The 16,578-nt window shown below is 42.0% G+C and overlaps 1 protein-coding gene across 1 annotated transcript in view; it reads left to right on the top strand.

The window, feature by feature from the left end:
* jph3b (junctophilin 3b) overlaps window positions 1–16,578 on the top strand; it is a gene marked incomplete at both ends in the record, with an annotated part of 44,817 nt that overhangs the window by 13,909 nt on the left and 14,330 nt on the right. The window contains one exon of the mRNA XM_083893372.1: window positions 2,951–3,316. Within this exon, the coding sequence (XP_083749498.1) occupies window positions 2,951–3,316 (366 nt within the window). The remainder of the gene's footprint in view (window positions 1–2,950; window positions 3,317–16,578) is intronic.

Raw genomic sequence — 16,578 nt, 5'->3', positions numbered from 1 at the left:
AACACAGACCCAGATCAGACGGAGACAGATGAGGCCTTTTGTCCATACTTTGTGTTCATTGGTCACCTAGCAAAGGAGTGTACTACAGACGAAATAGAGCGACACCAGTTACTGACGAAGCTGACAACGACAGACGTTTCAATGACTCATTAACTCATTTTTACCATGCGATGATGGACGTTCAGGGCATATTATTGTGATAAAGTTTCACCAAGGCCAGTGAAAACATTGGTATCAAAGCATTAAGTGCAAAAAAATCAATCCTGGTTGAGCGTGAAGTTTTAATTACCTACGAGCTTCAGAGGAAGTGCACTCCTCATGACCATGAGGGCAAAATTACTATTTGAAAAAAAAATATATATATTTCAGAAAATGTGAATAGAGAAGAGTTTGAACTCTCGGGTTTGATGAAAAGTCTCTGATTGAAGATGTTTCCTCTTCTTGAATTACTGACAGAACAGTTGTGTCACTCTTACATCTGTGTAAACTAGCGAGGTTGCCAGGTTTGGACTTGGAGAGTAAAAGGTTCACCTTTTAAACCTGTGCTATTGTTGGACACACAATGATGAAGAAAAAAAAAATCATTATTCCGGCTGGCGCAGACGTATGATGTGTATAGTCGCAATTCTCTTATGGTTCACGGTGGGAAAATCAAGAAAAGCAATTAACTTTATAAGCCTCAGTTGTCCTCAATTGAATATATGAATTTATTACAGCATGGATCTGTATGCAGAGACCACGATTCCTGCTACAGCTTACAAACGCACAGACAGACTCACCCACCGAGAACCTCTCAGTCAGTACGAGAGCAGAGTTTAAAGAGGAACTTTGTAAGTCTGCTCCGGTTTTCTCCTCCGTGGAGCTCCCCCTCGCGTCTACTGCTTTTTCCCCAGTCCTGGCCATTTGCATTTGTTTTTAACAGAGGCGAAACAACAGAAACAAACCAGCAACAGCAACATCATTAATTTAAAAAAAAATAGTCGAAAAAACCTTTACGACACTGGCAAACATCGAGGTACACATAAATACATAGAGAACCATGCTTCTCGCCGTATGGAAGAAACAGGTCCAACAACGTCTTCTTTTTCAATTCAATTTTACTTATATTGCACCAAATCACAACATACATTATCTCAAGGCTAACAGGAAGATGAAAACTCTGACAAAACCAGACTCAAAGATGTGCGGACATCTGCCTCGACCGGTTGCGGTGAAAGGAAAAATCTAAAATAATGCTATCACTGCCTTGATCTTTTAGCCGATACACAACTCTGACTCTGAAGCTGTTAAATTAGGGTTAAAGGTCACATAGAGTGGTCCTGTTGCACATATATGTGAGTTATGGAGGTCTACTTACATACATTAACTTGTTTTTATGGTCAAAAACCTCCTAGTTGCTGTAAACGAGCCGATAGAAATCTCTCTTTTCTAACGCTGTTCCTCAGCCACGATATTTCAGACTGAACTCTCAGACCAAGAAGACATTGTGTGTTGTGATTGGCCAGTCAGCGTAGAGCCTTCCCAACTGTCTTGTGATTGGCCAATACCCAGAAGTGACATATTCAGCACACCCGTTCTCAGAAGCGCAGCTCCCCCCTCTGGAACGGTGGATGCACTGCTACTCATTATCAAAACATTGTTTTAACAGTGTTTAAAAATAGCTTCTTCACGACTCCCCGCCTCAGTCCCTTTTATGACTTTGACCCGGAGTCAGACCCAGAGTCAGAAGACACTGTCGCTCATGAAACACCTCCACAACGGACGTTATTCTTCTTCTGCGGTTCAATGTACGCAACCGGATGTGCCCGGACTAGTGCCCGGAGCAGGACGATCTGCTGTTCAGGAGAACCGATGTTTACGTAACCGGACCGGGTTTTTTCAGTGATCTCGCTGAGCCCGAGATTACAATAAAACACAGCGTTCTCAGCCGTGGCTGAACTGTTTGTTTTGAACCTTCAGGGCTTCGTAAACAAGGTAATGACGCCGATACACACTAAAAAAACACCGTTAATTGAAACTTCCGGTCTCGGTCCGCTTTAACTGTTAAGTTTTATGCCATCAGGGAACAAAGGATAGCAGCTCTTAACTTTAAACACAAACTCTTTCTAGAGTTCTAGAACATTGCAAAACCTTGGCGAGGCATATTATACTCTATAAACATTATTATATAATAATATAATAAAATATGCATGAAAGGTAAAGGGTTGGAGAACCTTTCACCCCAACCGGTCGAGGCAGATGGCCACACATCTTTGAGTCTGGTTCTGTCAGAGATTTCTTCTTCTGCTAAAAGGTAGATGTTTGCTCATTGTGTGAATTGTTGGGTTTCTCTGCTCTGCATGATGTCGTCTATGTACAGTGCCTTGAGATAATGTATGTTTTGATTTGGCGCTTTACAAATAGAACTGAATTGAATTGAATTGAAATGTGTTAATTGGGTCGTTTAAATGTGATTGGATGTTGTTTTTACAGGTCAGTAATACATCAAGCAATACAGTAAAAAGACAATGGTCTCCCACCATACCTTTAAATCTAAAAAATCAGTTAGTTACCTCTAATATTATACAACACTGTAATGGTGCGTACACACCAAACAAGAAGAGAGTTTTCTTTCTTCTACTTACTATCTGCTAGAATCCTTGGAACAAGTGACTCACACATATTATTTTATGTACTTGAACAGGTAGATCTCTGCTTTACGCTCTCGCTCTAACAATGGGATGTGGGAAGATTCTCACTTGCAAAATCACACCACACACATTTTGTTTTTCAACTCTAGGGACTGAGGTTAAGACACTCATTTTCACATCTTTGTGGGATTCACTCAAACTCAAAATACCCAGCACGAATCAGACAGAATTTAAAAAACTAACATTGTTATTATGAGATTGTTAAATTACAGCATGTAAAACTGTTGAATACACCAGTAAAACCTGTGTCATCTTTCCAGCCTCGGTGATGCAGACGCGGAGTTGGCTGTGGCCGACGACGACGTGGACGCCACGGCGACGGAGACCTACAGCGGCGAGTGGAAGAACGACAAGCGGACGGGCTTCGGTGTGAGCAGGCGCTCCGACGGGCTGCAGTACGAGGGGGAGTGGCTGAGCAACAAGCGCCACGGCTACGGCTGCACCACGTTTCCTGACGGCACAAAGGAGGAAGGGAAGTACAAGCAGAACATCCTGGTCAGCGGCAAGAGGAAGAACCTCATCCCACTGCGGGCCAGCAAGATCCGGGAGAAGGTGGACCGCGCCGTGGAGGGAGCGCAGAAGGCCGCTGACATCGCCCGGCAGAAGGCTGAGATCGCTATGTCAAGGTAGTGGCAGTATGTTTTCTTTCCATTTCAGAATGCACATAAAAACATATATCACATGATTTAGACACACTGGACATAGACAGGTTGAAAGAGAACTTGGCTTGTGACCAAAATCTTGCTGCTTTGAGGCCCAGCCAGGTCAAGGACTGGGGTTACCCCAAGCAAGGTACCCAAGGTACCCAATTGTGAATGTATTTTTGGACGTTTAGGGGAATTCCTTCTCTGCACTTAACCCATCCTCGACTAGAAACCTTCCTACACTCTTAGAAACAAAAGTGCTAAGTAGAACCATATAAGGTTCTTTGGCTGGTCCTCATAGGTAGAGTTGCACAATACCCACAATACACGGTGGTGCCAATTCGTAACGGTTCCTACGGTAATAGATATAATACGCGACGGTAGTACTGTGGATTACGGTATACAGTTGCCAGTTTCCGCAAGATAGCGGCTGCGTCTACACTTCTCCCGGCCTCTCGGCTTCTCACTGCATGCTACTCCCTTGTAAAAAAACCCACATTGCAACTACTAGAACTGAACCACACAGCTGCTGAATGATTGGCTGGTTGCCAGTTACTGGTGACATCCTGGGATATGATAGGTTCTACACTTTTTGGCTCCATGTAGAACCTTTTTATAAAGGTTCCACCTGGAACCCTTTGGGAGGGTTCCACCAAGAACCCTTTTAAAAACCTTTATTCAGGAAAGGGGTTTTAAAGGGTTCTCTGGATCAAAATTGTTCTTACTGGAACCATTAGTGTTACCAAGAACCCTTGAAAAACCTTTTCTTCGGGAAAGGGTTTTTCAGAAGCAAATGGTTCCAGGTAGAACCTCAGCCCTTGTAGAAGGACCCTTTTGGAACCCTTATTTCTAAGAGTGTAGAATCAGGAGCAGCGGGCAGCCAATGAGCAATGCGGCTTGCATACCTTGCTCAGGGGTACCTCAGCCCTTTCACCTGGTGGGGACTCGACCCTCCAGTTACAAGCCAAGTTCCCTTTCAACTTGGCCATTGGCTGCCCCAATTGGACACTGACCACAGCCACAGGGAGGCCACATCAGTGTACTACTTGTGTTGGTCTCAAGCCCAGATAAATGGGAGGGCATAATAATCTCTACCAAATCATCATATCTGCAGATCATCCGCTGTGGAGACTCCTAGAGGGGTAGAAGCGAGTGTAAACAGGAACTTGCAGTTGTTAGCATAGTTTTAAGGAGTGTTGGCAGCAAGAAACAATAATCTTGAACAGTAAGAACAAGGATGTTTTTCCTTTACGTCAACAACAAGGATATACTGAAACTAGGAGTAAGTATTTTGAGGGAATTCCCAAAGACAGGCTTGCAGGAGTCTTTGGGAATGGGGTGTTTTATGGTAGAGCTTGAACCCCATAGGAAACAGGCCCAATTTGCAGTGACCCAGGTTTCGATTCAACCTTTGGTCCTTTGCTGCGTGTCTTCCTCCTTTCACGCTTTACTGTCATGTCCAATAAAGGCAAAAAGGATATCTTGGAAATATTTGGTTTACCCATTCAAAATCATAATAATATAAAAAAAATTGTCATAACAATTGTCAGAAACCTGCACAATTTATTTCTTGTCATGGTTATATACGGTATATGTGAATTGGGTCCCCATATCAAAGTTTTAGGAAATACTGCTTTAATACATCAGGATCATGTGGACATGTGGGCGAATCTGGAGCAGAATTTATGCATTTTCTATTGTGGATGCAGCCCTGTATCTTCAGGTGGTTTTCAGACTCTGACGACTCTGCCTGTAAACACTTGTGGATGACCGCATTCCATATTATAATTGAGATCAATGACAGATTAAGAAGAGGATTAAGGTGAAGGTGAACGTCGGTTTAAGGAGGCATGATGCGTGTGTCTGTCTGCAGCCGTGGAGAGTTTGATGAGTCGGCTTTTGCTGAACTTTGTCATTATTACACTCCTCATTCAGCGAAAACAATGAGCACAGTGAGGTTTATCACGTTAATAGACAGAGCTGACCTTTGTTCAAGCTGCAAATACAAGTTTGGGACTTGAATATGAAGCAGAAATTATTGGTTTTCAGCTCAGGACTCAAATCAGAAAGTGGGATCTCTTAGTCATGGATAGCCCTGTTGTCAGAAGTAAACCAACAATGACCCGCGTTGATCCCGGTCTGTGTTGTTTCTAAACGTGAGGTTATAGAGTCTTCCCGTCCTGCTTTTATGAATTTATAGCATTTGCCCCGGTCAGTTTTGAAAATAGAGAATGATAAATAATGCATTTCTTTCTCAGTTACCCGAGGCTGTGTTGGGTTGAAGCAGTATTTCCCTGATACCACACTAACATCTATTAAAAGAAGTGACTTGATATAGTTTTAGTGGACTTGAAGCAGCTAGCTTAGCTCTGCCTCTGCCGCTAAGTCACTTGGTTTCTTCCTTTGTTTTATCTGTATATTGCCATTAATGTTTATAAAGAAAATAATAGAAAAAGTAAAGAAAATGTACTTGAAGTCAGAGGGCAGTTGGCCGTTGTGCCCTAAATCAAGAGTAGCTAAGCTAAACGCTGCTAAGCTAACTTTTGGCTGCCTTTTTAAACACAGTGATTAGCTTTTAGAATGACATCAATATTCTCATCAAACTTTCAGTGGAAGTTACCGTCGATGAAGACGTGACGCCGCACTTCCCTTAAAGCCACTCTGGTTTTGCTTTAAAGTGTTTTTGGCAGAAATGTCAGGCTAATTACAGCTCTCAGACAAATTAAATTTAGCCTTTGACTATTTACAGGGAAATTATCCCAAGTGTTCTTGGCCGTTCAGCGTTTGTTTGCAAACTCGTGGCTCGTGTGATTATTTCCTCCATATGGAATATTTTGGTAGTTGTTTTATTTTAATCGCTTAATCATACGAGCTGTTTCTAAATGTGGACGATGTCTGTTCACGTTTGAAAAATGCAGACGGAGACGGAGTCTGAGTCAAACACATTCACAACAGTAGGACACTGTCCTCATTGTGTCTTTTCTGTCGCTTTTCCTGATGTGTCCTTTATACCAGTTTTGTATAAAGTAAATAAAAGCAATACTTGAATAAAAGTACTTTACCAGAAGATGACTTTGGACGAAGCTGAAGTCACCTTTAACAATGTTACTCGAGTCAAAATCTTAAAGTATACAACATTTATTGTACTTAGGAGTACTGTAAGTTAGGATTTTCATAATGAAATGGATGTTCAAAAACTAAACTTCACCTCAATAAAATTTAAACTAGCTTCCTCTCATAGTGCCATCAACCTCCCTGTGAGTTACATAGACTAACTACACTCGTCCTTCCACTGGTATGAGGTCAATTTACGAGCTGAAATTGTTCATTTTCTGAAGAAATTGGTTTTCGGCATCGCCGCAAATTCAGTCTCTTCGCTCTTCTCGCAAGTCCTGCGATGCTGAAGAGCCTCTCGCAGAGTATTCAGCTTCACAGAACGCTTCCAAACTGCTGGGAAGGATGTTTAGCAAATTAGCCGTGTGATCTGCTGAGTCCTCCATGATAGAATCATGACCACATCACCAGCTCTTCTTCTTCTGATTTTATTTGGTAGCAGCAAGTAGGCTGACGAAGATAGCTAGGGGAAATGTGGTGGAGTAAAAGTAAAATTTGCTAGAAATATGATAATTACAGTGACAAAGTGTTTGTACTTTGTTGTAGTTTCACTCACATTATCTGGAGATGTGATTAGGGAGCAGGTAGAAGACGTCCTGGAGAACACATGGACTTTAATTTGACCTTGTTTGTTTCTTTTGTCATATGATAGACATTGGGCTAAATGTCTGCAGAGTGACAGCTTCCTCGGACAGTTGTTGTGTTCACCAAATGACGGACAGTTAACCTTGGGACGGATCAATGAGGTTACACGCTGACATCATGCTCAATAGCTGTAACTTATGTCCGGTAAACTGTTGGTATGTAGTTCCTGTTTGTGTGTCACTTGTTTTATACAAGTTAGATGAAGAAAGTGAAGGGCTTTGGATCAGTCACTTCATCAGGAAGTTAACAGAAGCTCATGACGTCAAACTAGGTTTTTATTACTGTTTGGATCGACAGAGAAAGACAGAATACTTAATATAGAGCACTACTGCTGCTACCTCTTATCACTAGTGTAAGTGATAACTGGTTAATGGTGACAATAATAATGGGTTCATAATGTGGTTTTTGTGGGTCATTTTTTTAGTTTTTCTTGGAGGACGTTGGGTAGAGCTGGTTCCTGGGACAGATCTGGGCCTCGGGCTGTTTGTTGAGTTTGTTAAAATGAAGAGAGAGAAAACACTTGAGATAAAAAAAGGTTAAAAAAGAAAAAAGGAAAATGACACAGAAAATGTAAAATAAAGAGAACAAGATATACATAAAGAGAGCAAGAGAGAGCAGAGAGATTTCCGCATTATGCCAACATTGCTGGCAGACAGCCTGAGAGAGCAGGAATACACACACACACGCACACGCACACACACACACACACACACACACACACACACACACACACACACACACACACACACACACACACACACACAGCTCCTTCTTATGTGCTTATAAGCGTACTTGCGTACAATGTAAATGCAGCTGCTGAACATGCCTGTGTTTGCATGCGGAAAAAAGGAAACACGAGAACGAATCAGTGAAGACCTAATCCTATTAGCCCCCGACGACAGTCACCGCTGAGGGCAGAGTGACCACAGAGTGCCACAGCTGTTCACCTATAATTCGCCACGTCGACGATAAGTCACGCTCAGAGAGGAAGCAACAGATAAAGACGGTACAAGAGAGGGACGGCGATAATAACAACAGCACAATCAGTGACTCCGTTTCATCCTGAAATCTGCCCCGTTACTGCTGGGCTTGTGTTAAATATTATATCCATGTAATGAATGAAGGCTCAGACGCTAATGGATGCTAAAGATGAAAAAGTCGGTTTACTTGAGGAAAATGGGGAAAAATGAGGGTGAATTCCAATTCCTTGCTTAACCCTCAATCTTAACCCTCAATCTCAAAAATGCACACTCCTGCTAGTGCAAGTGCTGTCCCGATTCTCAGAGAAATTAAGTTGAGGGCCAAGTTTAAGGGCTGTTTCGCCCTCAATATTGAGATTGAGACCACCCTTGGGAGCAAGGGCTACCCAGAATGCATTGCGTGTTTTGACAGAACAAAGATGGTGCCGAAAGCATTGAAACAAGTATGCTACAAATGAAGTATTTTCTTTGTTAATAGAGATATAAAAATTATGAAAACATTGTATTATCTTAGTTTAGGCCCATATTATGGATTACTGACACGATTGTTGCGTAACAGTTATTTTTATTTTACGATCTTTTGTCAATAGCCGGCCGGTGCGGACAAGCGATCGTTTGCTATGGTTTACTTTTCAATAAGCCATGGTGTTATTCTGCCCCCCACAGTCTGAAGAGGTATCTGCATTTAAGGGGTGTCCCATTTCTAAGTGACAAAATAACCCTCAACACTTGGTTTTGAGGGTCAGTTTAGATTAAGGGTTGAGCTAAAGGTTTAAGATAGGAATTGGAATTGGCCTTTAGTCCAAAGAATTTCAGATGACAGGAAAATAACACTCTGCTATGAAGAAAAGAACTGCTGGAATCTTACCAGTTGCTATTCTTCACTGAATAAACATGCTGTTGATGTAGGGAACAAAGATGCTAATGGCAGCAACAGACAGAAGCTAAAGCACAACATCATTGACAGCATCTTTTTTTGTTGCTATATGACCTTTTCTTTTCCCCTTTTAAAGTTGCGGTAAACATAGAAATTGATACGATGAATTTTGAAGTGCTACCGTTTATATTCTACGCAAAAGACAGCCGGAGCTCTATGTCCATATTTTGCGTTATTAATTTCTGTCCATCGTTGTGCACATAACAGAAGAGCTGGGATGAGACAGAGGACACTAAGGGCCTGATTTACTAAAGCTTTGCGCATGCCAAATCGTACGCACACTGGATTGCGCACGCAAATTTGCGTTGATGCTGATCTACTAACAGGGCGCAACGAGGATTGTGTCTCTCAGACGGACAAAATAGCACTCGCAACCCATCTAGCGGTCTTGTCTTAATGAATATGCAATGTGGGGCGTTTACGTGCAATTTAGCGCTCTCTATTTGGGATCTGAGTAAATCAGGTTATCTATTTGACTACATCTGTCAAAAAGAAGAAACGGTTAATTTACTACTACGGTTTACCTTTTCTTGATTAACTGATTAGTTGTTTTGTCCCATAGTTGTCAGAAAATCAATATCAAATGCAAAAATACCACTGGAAATTGCGGGAGAGTCTAAACAGGCATTTAAAATAAAATGGGCTGCCAGACTTTGTGGACTAATCCCTTCACCAGAAAACAGAGAGTGACTGCCAGGCACTCGTCATTCACTCAATGACGCACTGTGGTGTGATGCGGCATGTTTTATTTCAAGGGGCTATCTGATGACGAAAGTTGCGGCAGACACTTAGAAATATTGAAAATAACACTGATCGGTAATATTCCCCATTAATAGAACGACTAAAGTTCAGTGGTTTGAATTCCACTGCCACAAATTCTGCTTGTGTTTCTATTGTTGTCTATTTTGGATCAAACACAATGCGGTTGCCATGTTTGTTGATCCCTGCAACCACCTGGCACTCGGCACTGCCCTCTAGAGGAAGTACTGTGTAACGTAACGCAAAAGACGTACAAAGGTATGTAGGGCAGTGACGGACTTAAAACAGAGGAAAATGAGAATAAATGGACCTGAAAAAAAATTCACTTTAATTTAGTGAGGGGTGAAAACACGAATAAACGCGATAAAGCCACTCTGACAGGTATAAAGACTGTAAAACTTAGCATAATCCCCCGCTGAAGATGATAATGCTCGGATATTTGGAGGGCACGAGCTCGTGCACAAGAGGGTGATTATTTTTGGGGAGGGACAGAGTGTCCTTGTTTAAAGTAGGGTGCCACTTTATGTAAACTTTAAAGCACTTCAGATCTTAACCGTAGAGACTGTGGGAATAATGGTGTTAAAGCGACAAGTCTGTGTGTATGTGTCTTTATCAACTGAGTTTTAAAGGGGAAAAAACATGTTTTTAGTCATGGAGTTAAAGTAGAAACCGACGTCTTACTGTAAAGTGCTGATGCACCACACTCACATCAGTGTCTAACCTAGATTTGGACGTCTCTGAGTGTCTCTGAGTGTCTCTGAGTGTCTTCCTCTGAGTTTGTCCCAGAACAGAACAGCAGGGAATTTCCTTGTGGAACACCAGGAGAAGCCCAGAGAGGTGAACCATGTTGTACATATTCTCTCATGGAGCTAAACTGGTTCAAGGATGATGAGGCACTTTCTCTTAACTTCCTGAAGTCGTGCATGTGTGTGTGCGTGTGTGTGTGTGTGTGTGCGTGCTCACTTTTATTACCTCTTTCTACTTCCTTTTTGCATAAACGCTGACCTTGTCAGGTTCAGTCGTCCTCATGGGGACAAAAGCCTGGTCCCACTGAGGTGAAACCTCATTTCAGAGGCTCTGGTTAATGTTAAGATATCATATTGTATTTAACATTCCTACATTCAAATATCTAGCAGGGGGTCTTTAACTCAAATGACCTGGGGGTTTGGTCAGCAGGGGACAGGTCAAGTGATAAAAAGTCTAAATTTCATCAATATGATAATATTTTTGATGATATTTCACATAATTTCAAAATAAAAGTGTTTGTTTTGATAAATAATTGACAATATAAATGTCTTTATTATGCAAAATGAATCTATTCATTTTAAAACATAGAGAAGTAAGATATAAAGTGGCCAAGATCTCTGTTTTATAGTATATAGTTTTCTGTTTTCAAGTTTCCAACACTCTTAAAATGAGACTGAGAACAGTACTTTTACTCTGTTGGCGGGGTTCGGCGAGATACGTAGCGCAAAATCGCACTGATGCAACAGCAACAACAAATTAACGATATCGTACAAGACACAACAGACCACAAAGGAGGACACCCAGCAGCTCTTGGTTTGTGGATCTTTGTCTCAACCGGACGTCAGGTTTTTTTTTACCTGAGAATAGACTGCGGGGCATTGATGAAACACCGGTCGCAAAGAAGTCACCCAATCAGCTAACTGTACCATTTTACTCTGGTAAAGGTTGACGCTGGTTGTTTTGGTACTATTCCCTTATGGAAACGTTAAAAAAAAATACTGTATGTACCAAACCATAGCATTTCTACTCAATGGAAACACGGCTATGGAGACCAGAACCTGGTCCTAATGAGGCAGAACCTCATTTCTGAGGAACTGGTTAAGTTTAGGGCTAAGATTTCAATTGTGGGGATAAGGTTCTGTTTTGGCTGTCCAAATGAGTGGAAATCAATGCAACTGTGTGTGTGTGTGTGTGTGTGTGTGTGTGTGTGTGTGTGTGTGTGTGTGTGTGTGTGTGTGTGTGTGTGTGTGTGTGTGTGTGTGTGTGTGTGTGTGTGTGTGTGAGAGAGAGACAGTGTGTGATAAGCGGGTGATGCGCCCTGATCACTGTGCTTCCGTAACTCATCATGATCATGTGATTAGCGGCAGATAAATGCTCCGCAGTGACTCACTGTGTTTTGTGAGCAGAGACACTGACTGTGATACTTTGACCTGGTTTCATTAGCCTAAAGACCGACACACACACACACACACACACACACACACACACACACACACACACACACACACACACACACACACACACCCACACACCCTCACATTTGCCCCCAAACACACACTCTCTCACACACACATAATAACAACAACATAAACCTATAATTCTAACCAGCCTTTTGTTTGAGGACGGCTTTTTGACCATCGGGTTTCATTCACTGTTGTTTCTTTATGTGTGTGTGTGTGTGTGTGTGTGTGTGTGTGTGTGTGTGTGTGTGTGTGTGTGTTCACTCTCACCTACGTAGGGTTTAGAGAGTGTCCAGTTAACCTCATAAACATGAACAAGTACACAAACTTGTTTTTGAATCCAAGTGAGAAGACATCGTAGACATACATGCGTTCACTAGCCCCCTTACCATTACCTTAACCATCATAATAAAGTGCCTTAACCCTGAAAAAGCCCTTTAAATGTCATGAGTTCCAGACAAAATGTCCCTACAAAGATAGGTTTCTATGTTGTTTTTTTTGTTTTTTCTTATCTTCTCTTATCTTATTGAGGACAGATCATTAACATAATGTATTCCTTATAGCCCCTTACCTTAACCTTAACCCCAACCCAAAACCAGGCCCAGACAAAATCTCACAGAGATATAAATATACCAAGCGTTGTTTCATCATCATCATCACCATCATCATCATCATCATCAGCCGCAGCAGCAGTTTACACTCTTAGAAATAAAAGTGCTAAGTAGAACTATATAAGGTTCTTCGTCTTGTCCTCATAGGAGAACCCTTTTTGGCTCCAGGTACCCTTTTGGAGGGTTCCACCAAGAACCCTTTTAAAACCCTTTATTCAGGAAAGGGGTTTTAAAGGATCAAAATGGTTCTTACTGGAACCATTAGTGTTACCAAGAACCCTTGAAAAACCCTTGGTTCAGGAAAGGGTTTTTCAGAAGCAACTGGTTCAAGGTAGAACCTCAGCCCTTGTGGAAGGACCCTTTTGGAACCCTTATTTCTAAGACTGTAGAGTGACATGATGAAGGAGTTTAGATTTAAAGGTGCATTATGTAATAAATCTAAAGCAACTGGCCATAAAATCCTCCTAATATGTCACAGAGACTCAGGAATAATGTTCATATAACAAACTGAACTCACCAACAACAACAGTACAGACAAAATATTTGCATTAAAAAAAATATTTTGCAGACTGCAAATCATGTTTATGTTTTGAAATCATGTTTTGGCATGTGGCGCCACCTACCGCCGTCTACCAATCATTGCAGTCAGTAGAGTCTCAGCTGCCGAGCAACCACGGGTTGCCAGTTACGTCAGAAAACGAAACCTAAAAGATCTCGGTATTTTGAATTTGAATGTAGTAACCGTTTTTGGCCACATTCTTACATATGGCACCTTTAAGCATAAGAACGGGATTAGACTCTCCGTCTATCTCCATCTCGCCCGTCACGTCACGTCACCTGACCTCCACCTCACCTTCACCGTCCTGTCCCTCTATTGTCCTGTCTGTCTCTGTCTCTGTCTCGTTATCCTTTATTTCTCTCTGTATGAGTCAGTCTGTGGCGTGGACACGGCGCTCCTCTCCCTGTCTATCTGCCGCCTGATTACCAATCTGTCGACACACACACTTGCCCATTCATCAACCTCTGGCTGCAGTATATCGCTCTCTCTTATTCTAGCGCTCTTCACCAGATTGTCGCTTCGCCCGCTCTGATTTATCCTCGCGCGATCGTCTCTGAGCAGCCTTTATTTCAACTTACTTCACTGTCCAGGGGTGTGACTCCGCCTTGCTCCCTATGTCAGCTGGCATTGGCGCCGCCGACGAGGATAAAGCAGTAGACGATGAATGAATGAATGAATGAATGAATGAGCTCAGGTGTTTCCACGTTGTTTTTTTTTACCACCTATAACGGCAACGACACGCAGCTCGCTCGTATTTCACCGCGGGCAAAAATGGCCCATAAATCCAGTGTGTGTGTTTTCTCCGTCATAAAGAAGACGTCGCTGTTTGTCCTCGCTAAGCTTTAAACAGCAGTTTTTGGTTGGACACGGCTGTAATTACTCTGTGTGTGTGTGTGGGGGGGTGTGTGTGTGTGTGTGTCACGATTAATCAGGTAATGATTCACTGTGACGGTGTGAATCCGTAAAAGCCTTTTAACTCCGTCGTCTTTCTTCCTCTTCGCTCTCACATTGTGTCTCTTCTCCATTACAGGCTCAGCCTCTGAACCTCTCCTCTCTTCATCATCACCTCTCTCCATCACTGCTTGTGTTTTTCTCTCCTCTTGAATGTTGGGTTGTGTTGTGTAATCAACGCTTTCTTTTGAACAGGCAGCTCAGTTGATTCACACAGAGACACAGAGAAAGTTGTTCCTGGGGAAGACAGAGGTGGGACAGGAAGCTGTGGGTTGGAGCTTTGTTGTGTTGTGGTGTGTTGTGTGTCATGGGGGTGAGAGCTTGTGCGTTGTGTTTTCATGTTGGAAAACAATTTTTTTGTTGTGTACATATGTTGTGTTACATCACAGCTCAGCAGCCATTTTCCAAACTTGAGAATTATAAGTCGTCTTACGACTCGAAGGTTGTGGGTTTAATTTCCAGCTCTGCTAGTCTACATGTCCTCAAATGTGTCCTTGGGCAAGACACTGAAACCCTCGTTGCTGCTGACAGCAGTGTGATAAAAAAAAGCATTGAGTGGTCATTAGTGGTCACTTGATGACAGAAAAGATTTGATAGCTGTAGCCCTAGTAAGCTACATTAAATCAGCTAGCATCAATGTTTACGTGTGCTGGAAGAGTTAGCAACGATGCCTTAGGCTCAGATGCTGAATCATTGAGGATGTGATGTTGTGGTTACACCAGTTGTCGTTTGCAGTGGTGACACTGCACCTTGTTGGCTTCTTGTTTAAGCTTCACTCTCCATCTCCGCCATCGCGCCAGCTGAAATCCGGATGTTTCGTCTGCTAAAACGGTCCGTGTGGAACAACGATCCCTGCGCTGATCAGGCCGCGCGAGGTAGGAATCAAACGAATACTACGAATACGAGCAATATTTTGTAATCGAGGAATCGCTGAAGCCCTAATGGTCATCGAGACTAGAAAAGTGCTATATAAATACACAGTGTTGTAATGTAGCAAAGTACAAATACTACCTTAATGTACTTAAGTGCAAAATTCACGTATTTGTACTTTATACTTTGTTATTTCTATTTCTATATAATGTCGGTATGTCTGTAAGGGGTAAGTCAAAATATCGATTTGGTGATAATATCTCAATACGAGAATTGAGACGGCGAAAATATTGTTATTTAAATGAATACATTAAGGTGCTCTAAAGTAAAGAGTGTCGCTCAAATGAATGAGTGAAACATGGGGTGGAAGTTACTTGACCTGAAGAAAAGGGAGTTTACAGCGGGAGAAAGATACGTTAAGAGATGCTAAATCATCCATGTTCAAAACATAGACTTTATGCACTTTGTTCTCTATCTTGTGAGTAAATAAAAAAAAGAAATCCTACACTTTTAACGTTTTAACAGATATCGCTGTGTGATTTTCCTGCAATATATCGATTATCACAGAATCACGGTATCGCAATATTATTGGTATCGTGGACCATGTATCGCGTATCATAACGTGCAGTAACCCTGGGATTCCCACCCCTATAGTGTCTAAAATGCTCCATAAAATCTAAAAAAAAATCCTTTATATTAAAGGTCACATAGAGTGGTCCTGTTGCACATATATGTGAGTTATGGAGGTCTACTTACATATATTAAGTTGTTTTTATGGTCAAAATCCTCCTAGTTGATGTAAACGAGCCGATTGAAATCTGTCCTTTTCAAAGCGCTTGTCAGTCGCGCTATTTTTAGCCGTAAATCTCGCCCGAGAAGACAGAGTGTGTTGTGATTGGCCAGCCAGCGTAGAGCCTTCCCACCTGTGTTGTGATTGGCCAGGTATCTGGAAGTGACGTAATCTATCACGTCAGCTCTCAGAAGCGCAGCTCCCTCTCTGGAGCGATGGATGCACTGCTCCTCGTTATCAAAACATTGTTTTAACAGTGTTTAAAAATAGCTTTGTCACGACTCTCCGCCGCAGTCCCTTTATGACTTTAAACCGGAGTCAGACCCAGAGTCAGAAGACACTGTTGCTCGTGAAACACCTCCACAACGGACGTTATTCTTCTTCTGCGGTTCAATGTACGCAACCGGATGTGCCCGGACTACCGCCCGGAGCAGGACGATCGGTTGTTCAGGAGAACCGCTGCTTACGTAACGTTAACGGGATTTTCAGTGATCTCGTTGAGCCCCGAGATTACAATAAAACACAACTTTCTCAGCAATGGCTGAACTGTTTGTTTCGAACCGTCAGGCTTCATAAACAAGGTAATGACGCAGATACACACAAAAAAAAAACAGCGATAATAGGAACTTCCGGTCTAGTTCCGCTTTAAGGAACACATAGCTAGGTGCTTATTAACAAGTAGCATAGTAGCCCTTTGTGAGTAAATATTAAGCACATATTAACACCTTATTTAGGAAAAATCTTACTTTTATGTCGTAATAGAGGTAGAATAAGGTTATGTAGAATAAGGTGTTAATATGTGCTTAATAATTACTAATTAA

Source organism: Microchirus variegatus, assembly GCF_963457635.1.
Source record: "Microchirus variegatus genome assembly, chromosome: 8".
NCBI lineage: Eukaryota > Metazoa > Chordata > Actinopteri > Pleuronectiformes > Soleidae > Microchirus > Microchirus variegatus.
The sequence above is the reverse complement of the archived record's forward strand: the minus strand, read 5'-3'. Positions and strand labels throughout refer to the sequence as shown.